The 19,771-nt window shown below is 45.9% G+C and overlaps 1 protein-coding gene across 1 annotated transcript in view; it reads right to left on the minus strand.

Annotated features, from left to right (window-relative positions):
- ATP8A2 (ATPase phospholipid transporting 8A2) overlaps nt 1-19,771 on the minus strand; it is a 318,542-nt gene that overhangs the window by 274,669 nt on the left and 24,102 nt on the right. The window contains exon 2 of the mRNA XM_033146356.1: nt 9,483-9,627. Coding sequence (XP_033002247.1) covers nt 9,483-9,627 — 145 coding nt within the window. The remainder of the gene's footprint in view (nt 1-9,482; nt 9,628-19,771) is intronic.

The following is a 19,771-nucleotide window of genomic DNA, read 5'->3' on the forward strand; positions in this document are numbered from 1 at the left end:
GTTGTATGTTTAATGTTCTGTTTTTAGAAACCAACCATGACAACCTCTATTTCTATGGAAGATCTGCGTATGTACATATCAGTCCCAATGGCCAGCCCCACCACTTCTGGCAATGCTGATCCCCTGATGGAGACGAATTGGGATAGAGAGAATGCCTGGGATTAGTTCCTCCTGTGGATGAACACACTAACCACCTGTGTGGCTGTACACAGTGGAGGAAGTTCATGCGCGCAGGTCCTTGTTGGCAGCCCAAATATGCTGGTGCCTGGGAGAGAAAAATCCAAACAGCAACTCCATGATGCTGGTGAAAATACAATGCTAAACTAAGCAACTAGTTGCAGACTTCCAGTGGTGTCCCAATATCTCCTGACCAAAGCAGGTCACCTACTAGAGCCCAGCTCTGTCGAGACTTTGGATGCCACAACCCAGGACACAATCTAGAAAGGATACAGGGGCATATAGATGTTCACACAATTACATGCTCAATGAATGTTTCATGCAGTGGCATCAGTAGGAAGGGAGCACCATGTATATGTATCCTGAGTGCTTGGAGGGATGCTCAGGCAGATGTAGTGGTTTCGCCCCACATCTCTAGCTTTTGGGATTCAATATTTGGTCATGTTTCTAAAATAGCTAACCAAATCATCCCAAAAGCAGCCCCTTTAGCTCTCCTCTCTATTTTCACCGGCCCCAAACTCAGCCATAAATATCTTATTAATTGTTCCTCTTGGTTGCAGCCGGATCAACAACAGCCAGAGGCCGGAAACGTCCTCTGAGTTTATTTTAATGCAAGTTGGTTTAAGCGTGTTTGACTCTTGCTCTCATGGAAAGATCCAACGGGTGATACGGGTGGAAAGCAAGGGACCAAACTGCATCTAATCAGTTTGACATGGTTTGGTTTCCGTTCCTAACTTTCATAACTTCTCGAGAGTTCACGACCTCCAGCAACCCACGCTGGGTTTTGGAGGGGCTATATCAAGATAGCTGTTTTGCCTATTGTTTATCTGATTTTAACGCTTATCACTTCTTTCCAATCGTGCACTGTAACAAGGAAACATGAGGTTGCTTTTTTGTGGGCTGCAATTTGCTAAATGAAACCATTCTTTTTAAAAAGCATGCATACAGTCCTGCCCATCTAGGTACACCTGGTGCTTGTCCACGTGCATAGGCCCCCTGACTAGTCACATACACACCTTTTCCAAAGCATGCAGATCTGTAAGTGTGCAGGCTGCATCCGCAGTGACACCAAACGCATGGCTGATGGTGTCACTGTGACGGTGATCACCATCGCAGTGGCACCCACCCACCAAATGCATCGCACTGTTGCATCGTGCCTCTCAAAGGCTGTGACCCTCGCTAGCTATGCTCGCTTCATGCTGATGTGCTTGCTGGCTACTCATGGCTCCAGCCCCCTGTTCGTTTTATTTGCCCATCTTCTACATTTTCAACCACATACAGTATTCATTTTCTCAACGCAACGGAGAGCTCATCTATAAAACTGTAAGACAAAGGGCTCTCCATCATCCCTAGAATCTGCACAGGCAAAATATGTTAGAATGTTTGTTTTGATCATTTAAATTGGTCCTGACTCTTTTCTTCCTCGTCTGTCACAGAGTTGCTTGCCCTCTGCGTCAATTTCATTCTCAAATAACATCCCTGGATCATCATGGGCTGTATCGGGGAAGGGCCTTAGCTCGGTGCTAGACCATCTCCTTTGCATGCAAAAGCTCCCAAGTTCAATGCCCACACCAACACCCCCCACAACAATACTGACCTAAATGGGTCAATGGTGTCTCTGAACAGGGCAGCTTCTCCTGTTCCAATGACAATTCTTTAAACCGAACAGTATTTTACAACTGTTCTATTTGCACCTTGCATTTGGATTTTATTTGGCAGGTGTTTGGGAGTAAATTCGTACCAACACCTGCTTTGAATATTTGTTTGTTTGTTTGTTTGTTTGTTTGAGGCCTACAAACTGGCTAAGCAGCAAAGCCGCTGACTGGGTTGGACATTAGCAGAATGCTAATTCCGTTGTTAATCCCTTAACATAAATCTATCTACACAACTTTCCTCATATTTGTGAAGGCACACAAATACCTTGGTATCTTTTTTTAGCGCTGTCAGTTTCTGGCAGTACGTTTCATCCTCATTTTTTTTAATGTTTCCGTGTCAAAATCTACCACGTCATCTTTCCACAAAATCTCTCACAGCAGGATTCTGTTCAGGGCTGCTGCTAGATGCCTGAAGCAAAGGGGGCAATTCTTAATACCTGGGCAGCTCAGGGGTGCGCGACAAGTTGCACCACAGCAAAGGGAATGTGCTGGAGCAAACATGAAGACATGGCATGACAGCCCACTGCCAGCGGCGGAGCAAGCTGATCGGGCATCTGGGGCGGTGAGTGTGCCCTGCACCCAGGGGTGGAACCAGCCGCCCATGGGGCAGGGCAAGCTGGGGCAGGATGTTCCACGGGGCCTCCGAGGAGTCTGCCGGCCTCCTCCCACTCAGCCGCCCTACAGCTAAGGGGGAGGCGGGGGGCGGACCGTTTGGGGCAGCGCAGAGCCTGTGGGCACTCAAGCCACCGTGTCACTTCCAGGAGAGACCAGTGGCTCGGATGTGCTGCAGGCCCCGCAGTAAGTGCCGCCCGGCATTTTGTCACCCCCCTCAGTGGTGACACCCGGGTCGGACTGCCCCCACCGCCCCCCCCCTTCCTGCCCACTGCACTGCAATCCAAAGGGCCACAAATTGCATTCAGCACTTCTAATAAGGAATGTTCTTCAACTAGGTTCTCCCAGCACAACCTGCCTGACAGGACTGTTCTGAAATGAAATAACCCTGTGCACACTGCTCTGAGCCCACGTGTGACTTATTTGCCACGAGGAAACGGCAATCTTGGACAAAAACCCCTGGTACAAAGAGCCCTACTGGATCAAGCCTATCTGGTTCAGCATTCTGTTTCCATGTTGGCCAGGCACTGGGAAGCCCCCAAGCAGGAGAGGAGAGCCAAAGTTCTCTCCAGCTTCTTTTCTCTAGCAACTGGTATTTAGTGGCACACAAACTCTGAGGTTAGAGTCAATACATAGCCGCCTTGACCAGCAGTTCTTGGTACAGTGGTACCTCGGGTTACATACGCTTCAGGTTGCATACTCCACTAACCCAGAAATAACGCTTCAGGTTAAGAACTTTGCTTCAGGATAACAACAGAAATCGTGCTCTGGCGGTGCAGCAGCAGTGGGAGGTCCCATTAGCTAAAGTGGTGCTTCAGGTTAAGAACAGTTTCCGGTTAAGAACGGACATCCGGAATGAATTAAGTACTTAACCAGAGGTACCACTGTAGTTCCTTATTCTTCGTCAATTTGTTGAATCCCCTTTGGAAGCCTTCCAAACTGGAGCTATGGTGAATGCCATAGTTTAATTCTGCATTGTTATTTGCTTGCTGGGCTCTGACATCTAACCGTGCTACTGATGGCATGGTCATATTTATTTGTATGGTTGTAAGGTAAAGGTAAAGGTACCCCTGACAGTTAAGTCCAGTCGCAGATTACTCTGGGGTTGCGGCGCTCATCTCACTTTACAGGCCAAGGGAGCCGGCGTTTGTCCGCTCCGCAGACAGTTTTTCCGGGTCATGTGGCCAGCATGACTAAGCCGCTTCTGGCACAATAGAACACCGACACCATAGCAGCGCATGGAAACGCCATTTATCTTCCCATCGGAGCAGTACCTATTAACCTACTTGCACTTTTTGGCGTGCTTTTGAACTGCTAGGTTGGCAGGAGCTGGGACCAAGCAACGGGAGCTCACCCCATCGCAGGGATACGAACCGCTGACCTTTTGATCGGCAAGTCCAAGGCTCAGTGGTTTAGACCACAGCGCCACCCGCGTCCCTTGTATGATTGTACCATCTTCTAACTCAGGGTGGCACTCACAAGATCTCCCATTTAATTCTGACAACAACAGCAGCATTGTGGCGTTGGTTACCCTGAAAGATAGTGACTGACCCTCAAGGTCACTCACTGAGTTTCAGTGTCTTGCTGCTAAAACTAACAAGCAGAAGCTAAAGTTCTTGAAGCTAAAACTGTAACACCCATAATTATAGCTTCCAATATTTGTCACTTATTGTTACTATTTGCAAAGAGTCCAATTAACTATTAAAATTGCATTACAGTCAAAAATGGCATAGTTTTGCTTGCAGTATTTGTCTTTTTCTCTCTGTCTCTTTCTCACACACATATCATCTGTCTTTCAAATATAGCACTGCTTTAACTACTTCATTGTTCCCAGGGCACATCTGAATATGAGGCGTGTGTTTTCATCTCAGTGCCTCTGCAGCCAGTAAACCACTTAAATCTGTAATAAAAGAATAACTGAGGTGGCTTCTGTTTTTCCTTGGTAAAAATAGAAAGTATACGTTTTTCAGAAATCAAGCATCAGGAATGCATATTTTCTCAGATTAAAAACTGCTAAAGCTCCTGCTTGTGTGTTTCTTTGTTTATCAGAGCAAGAACCCTGCTGTGCTCAACACATAATGATGCACTTTCCAAAGATCTTCCAAACAAGCAGATATAAAAGATCATCATTGCCAACCTCTTCTGAGGCTGCAACAAAGGTCTCCTGCCCTTTCTGCCTCCCATTCCCTTCACTGCAATGCGCTCTTGCGGCATGCACAACATGCTTTCCGTGTGGTCCCACCCTTCCCTAATGAAGAATCGCAAAAGAGAGGGAGTCTGCAGGTAATGTTGCAATCCTATACCCACTTACTTGGGAGTTAAGTCCCATTCAAATTAACTGGGCTTACTTCTGAGCAGACATGCATAGGCTTGCACCATGCGGTCACTTCCAGACAACCTGTTTACTGAGCATACACCCTAATTTGTTTGCAGGGAGGTTAGACGATGTTGCATCAAGAAAACGTTGTCCCACACTTTGCAGTGCAACTTCTCATCACTTTCCATATTGCAAAATCTGAATTTTTTTTTGTAAGGGTGGGGGAGAGGGTGTTTGTTGTGCAGGAGCTCCAAATCAACTTTAATTGCACAATCTGAAATACCTGATATGTGGCTGATCTCCTTAAAGTCTCGGAGCACCCCACGATGCATAAAGCGGGGGGGGGGGGGAGAGAACATAAGTTCCACAAACCCAGTTCAAGCCAATTTAGCTATTCCCCATCAGAGCTGCAGCATCACAATAACACATGCGATACAGGGGTTGGAGGAAGACCCATGATTTAACCCTATGCAGTCTGCCCTGGAGAGATGGGCATCTTCCCCGTGTCTTCTTGAGGTCTCCACACATCTTGCTAGCTACTCTTCTTTTCTTTAAGAAGGGTGCAAAAGAGAAGGATCCTGTCTCTGTGCAAAGTCTGTGCCAAGAGCTGCGCTGGCTGACTTTCAACGCCTTTCCAGCCGTAACCATGGTACTAAGAGTTTATTACATCTCCACGACTTCCTCTGATGTCCAGTTTAAGCCTTCTGGGACACTCACTTCAAAAATGCACACACACAAGCTATCAGCCTGACTTGAACACCACCTCTAATTTGCCATGGGAAATTTAGCATTTTCTGCTTGGAAGCGAGGAAACCAGGTTCAAATCCCTGGTAAGCCATGAACCTCTGTGGGTAACGTCCTAGGGTAAGTAAATCTCCCATCATACCTCACAAGGGGTACAGGAGGTTCTATTAGATAATATTTCCAAAGCAGTTTGTACACCAAAAGGAACTCTTGAAGAGTGTTCTTCAACACTCTTGGATTCCCTGGTGTTGTTGGACTACAATTCCCATCATCCCTGGGTACTGGCTAAGTTGGCTGGGGATGATGGGAGTTGTAGTCCTTGGTTGAATACCACCCTATAAACTACACACCAGGAAGACAGCCTCACTAAATCCAGTGGGACATACTTACTTTCTTACTTGTTAAAGAGAGCTGAGATTTATTAGGAGACTATTCCCTTCACAGAGCTAAAATTTTCAGAGTTCTTAGGAAGGGGGATTGTCAAACCACTCTGAGAATTGTAGCTCTATGATAGGAATAGGAGTTTCCTAACAATGCTCATCACTCATAATAGACTGCTGTTCCCAGGGTTCTTTGGGAAAGCCATGACTGCTTAAAGTGGTATGATGATGCTTTAAATGTATGGTAATGACAGGTCCTTACTCTTAGGTAAGTGTGCATAACATTGCGGCCTTAAGCATATTGCTTTGTTTCAGGGAGTAGAGAGGATTCACATTATTTTCAAGAGAGTTTCAGACAGATTAGTAATAAGCCAAGTTGGAAAATGGTAATACTGTTTAAAATATGTTTACGGTATATGTGAGTGTAATCACAGTAAGACAAAACTGTAAAAGTGAGTCAATAAACTAGTTCTTAACAACAATGGGGCAAACCTCCCCAGGAACCAAGTCATGGAAAGCTTCCTAGACAAAACACATCTCAAATAAGGGGGGTGGGAACGGGACATTATTTGTTCTCTGTTGTTTCAGAGGACAGAATTAGAACTAATTGGTGAAAGTTGGAGGGAATCAGGTTTCAGCTAAGCGTTGGGAGAAAATTCATAAAGATAAGAGCTCTCTTGATGCCTGAAAGTCTCACCCTTTATATGCCTAGTCAATCACTGCAGATGAGGGCCTCCCATCCATACCATTTTAACAGGAGGTCTGCTCCACACAATGTAGGAATCAGGCTTTTAGTGTTGTGGTATCTCCCCAATGGAATGCCCTACCCTTGAATATTAGGCAGAGTTGATAGAATGGAGCTGCTATACCCATTTGTTACAGGGGGGGCCCATTCACTTTTTCTAGTGCAGACGGGCCTGATCCAGATCAGGATAACACCAGGGAGCAAAGGGTTAAAGCCCCTGAATACACAAGTACACCACCCAAGGTTGGGATACAAACCTGGCCCACATCCTCCCGCTTGCCATTTGCATTTTGAAAATCCATCCACGCCATCTTTAATTCCATGAATGACATTGTGTTTTGTCAGGCTCTCAGGGTGCGCCAAAGAGCCATCACCCTACTACATTAAATCTTTCTTGCATAATTCGGTTGCATAAATTATTTTGAGGCACTTTGTCAAATTGTTGCTGATCTCCTTAAATTGAAGCTATAACCACTTCAAAACACAACAAGGAGCCTGCTGATCAAAGCCTTGTTGTTTATTAGGGCTGTTAAAAGTATTCAACCAACACACTGATTACATTGCCTTGATTGGATTTTTAAAACTTGCTGTCCAAAGCAAAGCTTTATGATAATGGGGTTTCCCCTCCCTTTCTCTGCCCAAATTACAAATTACTGTATTTATCACTGAAAGCAGCACCAAGGTGGAAAAAGACGGGACGGTGGCTCCAATACTACCGGCCTTTTTATTATTATTATTATTATTATTATTATTATTATTATTATTAAGTCTTTATTGAGCTTTTCTTGGGTAGCAATAGAACATACTGAGACTGTTTTCAAGTCATAGTCTCATTCAAAGAAGTCACTCATATCCGGAGACATTACTGTACAGGCAATATAGTTGTGGGAGAAGAGAGAGGGGTGGAATGGGGGAGATAGTAACATTTCGTTCTTTAGCACAGTATATGAGCATGAGCTTATGTGTCAGCGTCACGTAGACAGGTATTTTATTTTTGCTGGCGGTGTTCTGAAGACTAATTTCACACTGAGTTCACTGGAAAAAGACTTTGATTTACAACACTGTAAGGACCCCCTTTCTACTTTGCAGGCATGTCACAAAGCTTTTATCTACAACTAACCCAGTATGTTGTCCCAATATGATGTATGGAAATTTATGGGTTGGGAAAAAGTTTGATCTATGGTTTCTTTAACCACAGACCTAACAGCGTCTACTGATCTACGTGATGACTCTCTCCATTACTTTACTCAACATACAATTATTTAGGAAAAATGAGGCTTAGGTTTCAGGTGATGAAAAAAAAGACTCCTGCTTAACACCTGGAAGAATCAGTATCTGTCAGACTGCTTAATCTTCCCTCAACACTGGTGATGGGACAGCATAACAATAATAATAATAATTTATTATTTATACTCCACCCATCTGGCTGGGTTCCCCCAGTCACTCTGGGTGGCTCCCAACAGCATCCTCTGCTGCACCTGAGTGGGGCTTAGGGGATCCCGCTAGTTGAGGGTCTACCATTGCTCTCCCTTCTGCCCCTCAGTATCTGACACCTGATGGGATTGCCTGACTCTGCCTAAGGATAGGACTGGGATGAAACATGAGGTCTAAAGCATGACTCTGCTCCTGCTACTGTATGGAAGTAAGTGCCCAAACAGATGCTTATTATATTCACGCACATGGCATATTCCTGCACCCTTTGAGAGACCAAAAATCAAGCTCGGCACAGCTGTAATATCTCTCCTTGGTACAGGAGCTGCCAACAATGCCATCCGTTATTAGGTCTTGTAATTGTCTTGCTGAGAGAGCCGCTGTACGATGGCTGGTAACTGATCTCTCACCATTGTGCCCCACCTGTTACTGCCTCTCGCCTTATTCTCCTGCAAATAAGAGCCTATTATCCATCACCTGCCACTGACCTTCTCTTCCTTTCTTGACTGCTCTGGCCAGGAGGAGCACACTGGGTCCTTGCCTGCCACTGCTTATTACTCACTCGACTTACACAGCTATTGTTGTGGCTCAAAAGGCACAGTTTCAGCATGGGCCAGAGCCAAGATGGAACAAACAAACAACCTTCCCCTGTAGCAGCAACACCAGAAATCAGCCTGGTGTGGACCTGTACAAGCTTAAACCACAACATCTTCCCAATTATATGCTCCTGTGTTGCAGTTAGGCCTGTACTCCTCCCAACCAACCACATAATGCTTCAAAAGTCAACTATTCCGGACTCAGGACCAACTTTTGACCCAAAGGTGCATTTGGGGACACATTTCTTAATCTTTTACCATATAGTTGCATGGTGGCAGCGTTCCTCTTGCAAGCCACTTTGCACCAGGCTGTGACCCACTAGTGGGTCCAGACCCACCAGCTGACAAGCAGTGAATGAGAGCACCTCCAGATCCCGAACTGCAACTCCCACTGGCCCCAGCCGGCACTGCTAATGCTTGGGGATGATGGGAGTTGTAGTTCAGCAACCGCTGGAAACATTTCAGGTTAAACCACCCCCAAATTAGGGAATCAGAACGTGGCTGGCAAATGCTGCCTCTTACTCGGCAACTCGGCCACTTCAGAGGCAGCAAGGGCACTTTGGGACGCTGGGTTTGCGGGTGGAAGCTTTGCCAGTCTCCATCACTGCCACACGAATACTTTTTATCAAAGTGGACCTCTGGCAGAAACCAGACCATTGTGCCTGAGAGCTGTAGGATGGAGTCACAGGGAGCCACTCCCAGCAAGCCTAACTTCTTTGCTGGCCCATTTGGAGGATCAATCCAGAGCAGTCACTTCCCACACAGTTCACTCTGCTTCTGCTTCATTCTCTTCCTCTCTCCACCCCCCCCCCGCCTTCCCCTTACCTGACCCGGTTGTCGTGGAACTTGCTCTGCTGGGGCTGGTTCAAGTAAATGGTGCGGGCTGCTGCCTCCTCCTGGTCCGCAGAGGACGTGGCCCCGGACATCTCATCATCTGCCTTCTTGTAGCCCGAAGAGGAGCAAATGGGTCCTGCCGGCAGCAGGCAGCAGCAGCAAAGCAAGAGAAGAGAAAAGAGGGTGGGGGAAAGGGGTGGGTAGGGAAAGGAATCAGTTAGCAGAAGGAAAGATACAGAAGGAGGAGAAAGGCGCGGCGGACGAGGAGGAGGCGGCACACAGCTGCAGCAGCTAGCACCACGCCGCGCGCATTTCTAGCGAGCCGCCTCGGTGGCAGCCTGCCTTCTCCTCCTCCTCCTCCTCGAGCAGCTTTTGCAAAGTGGCCCTGGAGAAGCACGATCACAGCAACAGCAGCCTGTATGCCTCCCCTGTTGCTTTCCAGCTCTGTCCCCAGACGCGCGCGTGCATGTGCGCGCAAAGCAGCCGAAACCTCCCCGCGACACAAACACGCGCGCGCGCACAGACACACAAACACACACAAACGCCCCGCACCCAGAAGCGCGGCTAGGGAGGGAGGCGCCGCGCTCGCCGTGCAGCTCCCCGCAGGCGGCGAAGAATAAACAAGAATCAAAGTCACGGCAACCGAAGGAGTTGCAGCGAGTCCACCCACTTATTGATCGGCGGCGGCGGCTGCAGTCTCGAGCTCCCGGGCAGCATAAGTGGGAAAGCGTCGCTTAGTTGTTTTTTTTCCGGGCGCCTGGTTTGTATGGTGTGGAGCTTTACAAGCGACGCGGGAGGGTGGGGTGGGGTGCACGTGGTGGGTTTGTTACCACCCGGTTTGGGGCGGAACTAGACCGGGTGGCAGATCCACCCGTGGCCTCAGAAGGAAAGAGGTAGAAGCGCGCGCCCTCCCACCAAGAAACCGTAAAGGCGTAACAAAAATTTGGGAAGGGACAGCAGAGCAAAGAGCACGAGTGGCGCGATTAAAAAAATAAAAAATGTTGCCATTATTATGTTGGCCTCCGGGAGCCTCTTCCCTAATGTTTAGCTCCAACGACGACCGATGAATGGTGGGAAACGGATCCCATAAGAAGGACTCCGGGGTAACTTGGGATATATGGCTAGAAGACGCCTCCGAAGCAGCTTCCCGCTACCTGGTGCCCTCACTCAGGCAGTTTTGGAAGACTGCGACCATCCCTCAACCGGCCCTGTTTGCTGGGGCTTATGGGAGTTGTAGTCCAACGTATCAGGAGTGCCTGAAAAACTTCACCGAATATGCAGAGCATCCCACAGAGGCCAAAACCGTCAAGTCTGTATACCAGGATTGGGTTATACACCATATTCTCCTGGGAATAATGGGAGATATATTTTGGGGTCAGAGGCAGTGGAGAGGGGGAAGAGCCATAAATAGGTGGGGAACCCCATTTTCTCTCTGTCACCCCTTTCTGCTACCAATTTTTTCCCTCACACCCTTTTCTCTGTCACCCTATGCATCTATCTACCCGCTTTTTCACTCCTTGACACCCACACGATTTTGGCCAAAACTTTCGGGTTGCCCGCTCCTGTCACAGGCAGGTATGAGCTGAAATGGATAAAACATGACACATGAAGAGAATTAGAAAAGAATGCATCCCCTATGCATGCTTACCCAGGAATAAGGCCCATCAAACTCAATGGCACTTAGTTCTGGGCAGATGTGAACAGGCATGAAAATATACTGTCATTTTGAAACCTTAAGCCTCACTTACAATGCAAGAGATGTTTGGCTAGATTTAAAAACAAAACAAATGTGTCTGTGTGCAGAGCTGCTTATGAAAAGTGCACTGATCCTCAGTGACATTATAGAGGGGGAAAAACAAGGGTGTTTATCTTCACTCTATTTCAGGGCTTGTAAACAAAATGTAATGGAGAGAAAACTCCTTAATTTCAAGTTGAGTCAAACTTGTCAAGTCAATCTTGCTTGTTGATAAAGGGGAAAGTCACAAAAGGAAAGTCACATATTTATTGGGTACTGAAACTTCCCCCCTCCCTTATATCAGCTACCAAACCTATTATATATTTGAAAGCCATCATTTACAGGTATAAGGAGACGGTATTGTTTCATTGATAGAGGCACAGTGTTTTTAAAGCACTATGAAAAAGAAATCCAACCTGTTAAGCTACTTCATCTGGCCTCAGATTTCTCTCGCCCTTCACTGCCCAAAATTTCTCCGTTTCTGCTAGGTGATGTTTGGTTATATGTTGCATTGTGATTCAGCTGGAGAAGAGCTATTGCAAGATATATTGGATGGAATCACCCAAATGTTGAGATCAGTTTCAGAGGCCCTGCTCTAAATCACCCTATCATCTGAATTAGGAGGAGTGGCAGGGCCTTTACAGTTGTAGCACCCCATTTATGTATCTCAATAGACAGAAAGATTCACCTAGCACTGCCTTTCTTTTCAGCACCACCTTGAAAACTTATTTTTATTTGCCAGGCCTTTTATTTTTCCATTGGATGTTTTTAACTGCCTGCTCAATTTTGCTTTTTTATTTTGGTGTATCTTTGGATGGAGATTTGGAGATCTACAGCTGAAGAGTGTCTAATAAAATCATTTTCTGAAAACCAAATAAACATTGCCCTAGTGCAGAGAGCCACTGAAATGCTGCCCTACTGGAGTAATATTTAGTTGCAGGGGTATTTCCTGTGTTAATTTAGTTTTGAGAAAAGGGAGAAAACACAAACAATCCTACAGCTTGGGGGCAAATTTTCACTCAGAATTCTAGTCCCCCATCAATGGGCCAGGAATATAGATATATTTAAAAATTACAAATTTTTAAGCTGCCCCAATTACTTTTGTGATTTCCCTGGCATCAAGCTTGTTCTTGCATTATGCTGCTGGTTCGAATGGCAACATTTGTCCCTTTGTGAACACCTCAGCAAAATAGGGTTACAAAAAGCACACAGATTTTAACACAGGACTAATTGCTAATTACAGTGAAGGAAGCATTTGGCCAGATGATTGACTTATTATCTCCTACATACGAAGAGGAATCTACTTGTAATCATTTGTCAAAGAAGCACCTATTCAAACAAAGCAAAGAGCAAAGACAAGGGAACAAACTGCATGTGGGAATGACAATGCACATTGAGCACTGCTGCTCACAGATGGAACACAATGGCCAATGCTCTGGTGTCATGCCTCAGCCTGTCACATCAGCTACCACAACAGAAGTCACCCAAGACATTGTTGCTAAGGCGTGCAGGGTCCCATTGCCTCCCCAGAGGGCTATCTTGACCTTCAACTCAATTGTCAATGTAGTGCAGGTCTTTTTTTCATCTGAGGGCCACATTCCCTTCTGGGCAACATTATGAGGACCGCATGCCAGCGACGGGAGGAGACGGGCAAAAGCAGGTAGAGCAACAAATATACCATCAGTCAGCTTGTGTATCCACAGCAGAACCAGAGGAGGAATGACTTCAGGGAGGAGCAGAGAGAAGAAACGCCATCTGCAGCAGCACAACCGGATGTCTTCCTCTGCCCCAGCTGCAACAAAACATGTCTCTCCCACATAGGTCTCTACAGCCACAACAGGCGCTATAACTCCCCAACAGTTCGACTTTGTCCCTGAAGGCGCACTCCTCCATAATCTCCCAAGACAGACACATGCCAGCCAACCAATCTGTCCAGTAGACTTGTTTCTGCTCACGTATCTCTCTATCCAAGCAAGCAAGTGGCGTTTTCAGAGTTCATTTTCAGAGAATACATTCCAGCCAGGCAAAAACACTCAGGTGCAAAGGGGTTGTGGCCTAGGGAGTGCTTTGATGGCCAAAAGAGATGCCTGGAGGGCCACAGCCTGGGCCTGGGCCTGAGGTTTCCCCACACCAATCAGGTGTTAAAGGCACACAAGCAGGCCAAGTTAGTTAATTTCAGGTCAGCTGGCATTGCTAGGGGAACCTTAACCCCAGCTGATGAAGACAAAAGCTATGCCCTTCAAAACATTTACAAAAAGAAGTAACATCCCTAAGAGAAGATAGATAAGACCGCTGCCACTTTGAGTTGATTGATAGCTGCTGAAATTGCAATGTTTCGCCACAAAATGAGCCTGTAATCATTCCTGGCCTGCACAGGTAGCAACCACCACTTAAGGCAATTCAGTTGGCACAAGCAATAAAGCAATCATAAGCAGGAAGCAGCATGAAACGTATTTAGAAATCCGGAAGGGAAATGTTGTGCTTTAACTACAAAGTAAGTACAGTAATAATAAAAAGCAGGAAGGATAAAATTCACAATTGACATTTTAATTCACCCGCATTTGGATGCTCGGCTTTGTAAAAAACAAAGGAAATATGCAAGGTAGTGGCTAAAGTGTTTAATGATGTTGTTATATTTAGAATGGAGAACATGAAACAATTTGTCTGCTTGAATTATTTAGACTATTCCTTGCCTAAAGGTGTCTCTTTGAGCAAGGTGCCTTGTTCACTCTCGTCCTGTGCTTGTAGCATGGGGTGATGTGGATGGCATGGATTCATCTGTAAGAAGGGTATTGCCATGGTGGTATGGAGGTGTGTTAGATGAGCAAAATAGGTTGTGTTGATTTGGTCAGATGCCTTTGGGTCTGTGATATTTAAAGCAATTGTTCAGACTTATCTGGGGCGGGGGGAGATGGATCAAAGCGGCAATGCTAAATAACTGTATTCTGGAAAAATATCAACACCATGGGGGTGGGGAAAGAGGGCTGTAGCTCAGTGGTAGAGCATCTGATTTGCATGCATAAGGTCCCAGGTTCAATCCCTGGCACATCCAGGAAGGTCTGAGAGAGAAGACGGAATCCTGGAGAGCCACTGCCAGTCAGTGTAGACAATACTGAGCAAGGTGGACCAATGGTCTGACTCACTATGAGGCAGCTTCCTGTGTTCTGTGTCACCATACACCACAATAGAAAACTAGGTACCATTAGCATTTAGCACTGGCAGATCTCAGATTATGCCATTAAGCCCTTGTGTGCATTAAGATCTTCCAGAGAAGTACGTACAGTAATATCTTTAGGACAGCCTTCACCAACTTGTTCTCTTCCAGATGTTTTGGACTACACTCCCCTCAGCCCCAGCCAGCAGGAACTGGGGCTGATAGGAGCTGCAGTCCAAAACTTCAGGAGGATACCGGGTTAGTGAAGGCTCATCTGGGGCCTTCTTGGTGGTGGCTTCCCAGTTACAGATTTCTATGTCCTAAGAGAACTGCCCGACCAATTCCTTTTCCAACTTTGGAAAATAGTTTTGTTCTAGAAGACATTTTCATGGTTGTAGCTTGCCCTTGAACCTTAGCGTGAAGGGCAGGTGATAAATAAATTCATAACAACAACTGTTGTTGTTGTTGTTGTTGTTAATATTATTATTATTGCTAGAACTTAAGAGTTCTGGTGTGCAGCTGTACTTTTATCATGAGCAATGCAGTTTTCAAACTTGTCTTGGAGTTTGGTGTTAAATTTGTTCATGGTGTGATTCTTATCTTTACTCTTCTTTTTTTGGCATTTCATTGTTACCACTTGCAGAACATTAAGGAGAAAACTCAGCAAATAAAGAAATAAACAGAGAACGATTCTAGCCAAAGAAAGTTATTTGAGAGTCGTAAAAATCTCAATGAGAGTGTCACGGACATGTTTAAATCGGTGGGACTCCAATATGGTTCACTTTGGCTAGGTCTTGCCCATTATTTCCAGTGGATTTTAACAGCTGTGTGATGTCAGAAATTTGACAGGTGTCGTTTCCGCCATGACACAGATATTGTAAAGGAGAAGTCTTCATCTGTCAAATTTCTACATCTTGTGTGCTATTAAAGGCACCAAGGCTGGCCAGAAGGAAAGGTGTCATCTTCCATCATCATTATTACAGTATTATTATTATCCTTCACCCTAATGTCCCAGGGCGGGTTACAAAAATTTGAAATGTCTGTATTTTTTTTTAAAAAAACCAGTTAATTAAAAACAATTTAAACAAAATTACAAAGTTTAAAACAAAAATCAAATAGGCAGCAGCTCTATTAGAATGCATGATTTTTATTGCACGTCTTGCAGGAATTGCAAGGGGGATGGAGAGCCGCAGGTGCTTGCTGCACTCCAACTCCCATCATCGCTGACCTGGGGATGGAGGAGTCCCACAGCATAGCGTACACCAGGGACAGGTTCCCCATCCCTGGTGTTCAAGACACACCCTCTGCCGCAACAGTAAGTTCGGCATACTTGTGTGAGCATCCTCATTTCCAGCAGCTCGGAACCTAAGATCATGAGCAGCCCATTTGCTTTCAAAACAAACCCATTAGATAAGGACTGGCCAAGCTGTTACAGGACACCGAAGGAACTCAGTAGCTGGGAGAGGCTTTTAAACTTTTAAGTTTCCCTCATTCAAACCGAACACACTACCCACATCTCTGCAAAGACTCCACGTTCCCAAGTGATTTTGGACCAGCTCAAACATTATCACCCGCCACTTAAAAGGCTCTTCCCAACTCCATATTGAACACTGAAAAAGTTGTTTTTTTGTTTTTTTGCTGTGTGCCTCTGCACAAATGCACAGCGGCGCTGCATGCCAGTTCTGCACTTTCCTGTGGGCTGGCTGCTGGCAGCGCTACCTCTCTCAACTGACCAAGATGGCAAAAGGTTTTCAGATGCTACGGCTTCTGCTGTTATGGGAAGATGTTTTGGGAAGAACGGTGGGCAGCAGTAAAGTCAGAACCAACTGCTTAATAGGGAAGACAATGAGAATAATATTTTGGCTTCAGTGAATTTATTCCTTTATTGCATTTCAACCCCACCTTTTTATCCAAGGATTCTTCCGCTTCTCATTTAATCCCAACAACCCTGTGGGCTAGGTGACTGGCCCAAGGTCACCCAATGAGCTTCATGGCCAAGTAGGGATTTGTGCCCTGGTTTCACAGGCCCTGATCCAGCTCTCTAACCACCTCAGTGAAGAAGATAAAAAGCAAAGATATTCATAGTCCAAACTGCCAGTTTGTCCTTGCACTCATGTTAAGTCCCTTTAATGTCGTGCAAGCGGGGCTACAAGAGGGCTGGGGAACCTTTTCCATCCCGAGGGCCACATTCCCTTCTGGACAACCTTCCAGGGGCCACATGCTCATAGTGGGTGGACCAGAGGCCAATGTGGGTGGACCAACAAATGTGCATTGTATCTTTTGTACAGCAAACTGGTTTATTCACACTCACACATCCCTCTCTACCTTCCATCCAGGCAAGCAAGCAGCATTATCAGAATGCCAGGACTCTTTCCAGCCAATTAAAAACCTTTGAGGAGGGTGCAAATCAGGGCTGGTGAATGGGGTCAGGTTCCTCATCCCTGGGGTACAAAAGAAACAGCAAAGCATGTTAAGAAGTTGGAAAAGGGAAGCATATAAATGATTTGGATCTCTTGCAGTTCGTTAAAAGGTATTTTTATTTATTTACTTTATGCCACGAACAGGCTGCATGCAGAGGAGTGGTGGGAGGAACCAGCTGGGGAACGCCCAAGGGAACCCCCAGGGGAAGGAGGCTCAGAGCCAGGGGTTGGGGGTGGGAACCTGATGAGTGATCAGAGGGAGAAGACTGGGAGGAGGTGGTGTCGGAAGATGAAGAGGCAACAGGGTTTAGTGAGCAGGGAGAGTCTGTGGCAGAGAGCAGTCCAGAACCAGAGGAAGAAGAGGGAACAGGAGACAGAGGTGAGTCAGGCTGCTGAAGAATCCAGGGAATCTCCCCCTCCTGCTGCAACCAGTCCCCATCTCCCCTGGCCTCCCAGAACATGCAGAGAAATTAAGAGGGCGAAGCAATGACAGAGCCGAAGTTGCTTAGGAACTCCTGGGGGAGGAGAAGCCTTAGGGAGTGCTAGGGAGACAGGCACCTTCAGTCCTCGCAACTGCTTTGTTTAATACCCTCAAAACCCTGTGAGGTGAGTTAATCTTCCTGTGGCATACCGTGACTCAAGAGTCAAGATACTTAAAAGCACGTGTTGGTCAAATGCACTGTGTACTTTTGCATCCATACATAAGCATGAGTAGCAACATGGGTTTAAAAGTGTGCATGCCTTGAAAAACCCTGGTGCGATCGTATTTTCCATGTTATATACATGTGTGTTTCAAGACCTGTACGCAGGCAGATATTACTTCCATACTTGGGTTTGTTTGCAGCAGAAAACACCGATGTAAAACGGGTATATCTACGGCAGTTGTGTTTGCTGTGTGGGGCTTCGCTAACACGATTGAGGGAAATTAACGGCAACCTCAGAGTTTAACGTGAAGCAGATGCTTGGCAATTAGCAACCGCAATTGTAGCTGAAGGATAATAGCATTATTAGATGCATACTGCAATACCCTCCCTGTCAGAGCTGGCAATGTAATTTTGATTTAAAGGATATGAGTAACAGGGAATAAAATGTCATTCATTCTACATGGCTCTACTGAAATCAAACACAGAGTAGCATGTCCTCACCAGAACACACAACAAACAAGCAAGATAAAAAAAGAAAGTGGAGCGGATTAAAATGGCACACAAAAGAAATTAAGCAGCTGCTGGGACTGATTAAAATAATTACGCATGCATCACTTAGCCAAAACAATAAAGAAATGTACGCGACAGATGCATGTAAGTGCATTCATTGGGGGTGGGGGAGAATAAACGCAAAGGGCAAGTTTGTTAAGAATGGCCAAAGGGGAAGCATAGTTTAACAGTAAATTATCTGGGCAACACCCAAATAAAAATAGAGGTTAAATATATTGAAAATAATGTGTTATTCTAATAGCATAGGCTCCTTTGGGCTAGCAAATAAGTGCACAAACTTTACTAGCCCATAAAGATCTTTTATACCCCTGCATACCAACATACAGTGGTACCTCGGGTCACATACGCTTCAGGTTACATACTCCGCTAACCCAGAAATAACGCTTCAGGTTAAGAACTTTGCTTCAGGATAAGAACAGAAATCGTGCTCTGGCGGTGCAGTGGGAGGTCCCATTAGCTAAAGTGGTGCTTCAGGTTAAGAACAGTTTCAAGTTAAGAACGGACCTCCGGAACAAATTAAGTATGTAACCAGAGGTACCACTGTATGTGCATTTGATTTGGGGGGTTGTCTTTAATCTCAGGGGCGGTGGAAGGAATGCAGTTAAAGGCACAGCTTTTCTGGGTTGGTGAAATTAAAAGGGGGAAATACATGTAGGGTGGGCCAGGAAAAAATGAGGATGGGGTTCCTGCACCTTTAATACTTGTATGGAATAGGGAATTTCAGGAGGTGTGGCTTAACAGGTAGATGAAGAACAAATATTGAAACTGCAGGACTCCCATCTTCTTCACCTGGATGTTCGAAGTACCAGGGGACATATGAGTCCACCTCATCATCTGAGCCCCTTCTTTGTGTGCCTCCTCCATGACAGGTCCAGAGGGTGGCAACACAATAGTGCAAACTTCCAGGTAATCATATCTCCTTTTTCTTTCCCTGCTTTTAATACGAGCCAGAGTTTGCTAAACCCCAGGCCAGATTTTGTTTTGACTGCCATGGAGATTAGAAGAACAGATAGCCTCTGGGCACTGAGAAAGAACCTTTCTTAACTAAGTGAGTGAAAACAGCCTTGTGTAGCTTTCAGCTAAAATACATATATATAAGGAGTTTTTAGGCTGTTTTCTCTTCAGGAACCTTCAGCTTTTGCAGGAAGTGAAAACAGCTGATTGGCGTTCACATCTTTACTTAAGCATAAGGGCAAAGAGAAATGTAAACAGAAGGAGAGATGTGGGACCCGGAGCAACAAAATGTTCCCACACCATAGTCTGCAACTGCAGCCTTGACTTGCTGTTCAGGTCTCTTACACTAGAGGAAGTTTCAGGAGTAAAGTAGTACCAAAATACACCTTTGTTCCCTCCCTACCACAGCCTTTTCCCTGCTGTGCTGTGTAGCCATACAGAGCTGCCAGTGCTACATCTGAGTATTTTATCGCTATACATCAGAGGGTGGCAGTTCTGGATAGAAGAAAGGCACTAGGCAAATTGAAATCCCCCTTCCAGAATCCTTACTATAAGCTGTCTAGTACATGCACAGGGCAAGCTCAAGATTGCTGGCTGCCTACAGAAAAGGACAAGGTGGTGCCCCTCCGCAGCCCCATTATATGTAGAGAAGCAGCTGGGCTGCCACTTCAACACTGGCAATGGGGCAGTGTCCACCACGGATCCTCAGATATTATTGGACTACAACTCCCATCACTCCCAGCCAGCTTAGTCAGTGTTCAGGGATGATGGACGTTGTGCTGCAGCAACATATGGAGGAAGCC

The sequence above is a fragment of the Lacerta agilis genome, chromosome 4 (genome assembly GCF_009819535.1).
Source record: "Lacerta agilis isolate rLacAgi1 chromosome 4, rLacAgi1.pri, whole genome shotgun sequence".
Classification (NCBI taxonomy): domain Eukaryota; kingdom Metazoa; phylum Chordata; class Lepidosauria; order Squamata; family Lacertidae; genus Lacerta; species Lacerta agilis.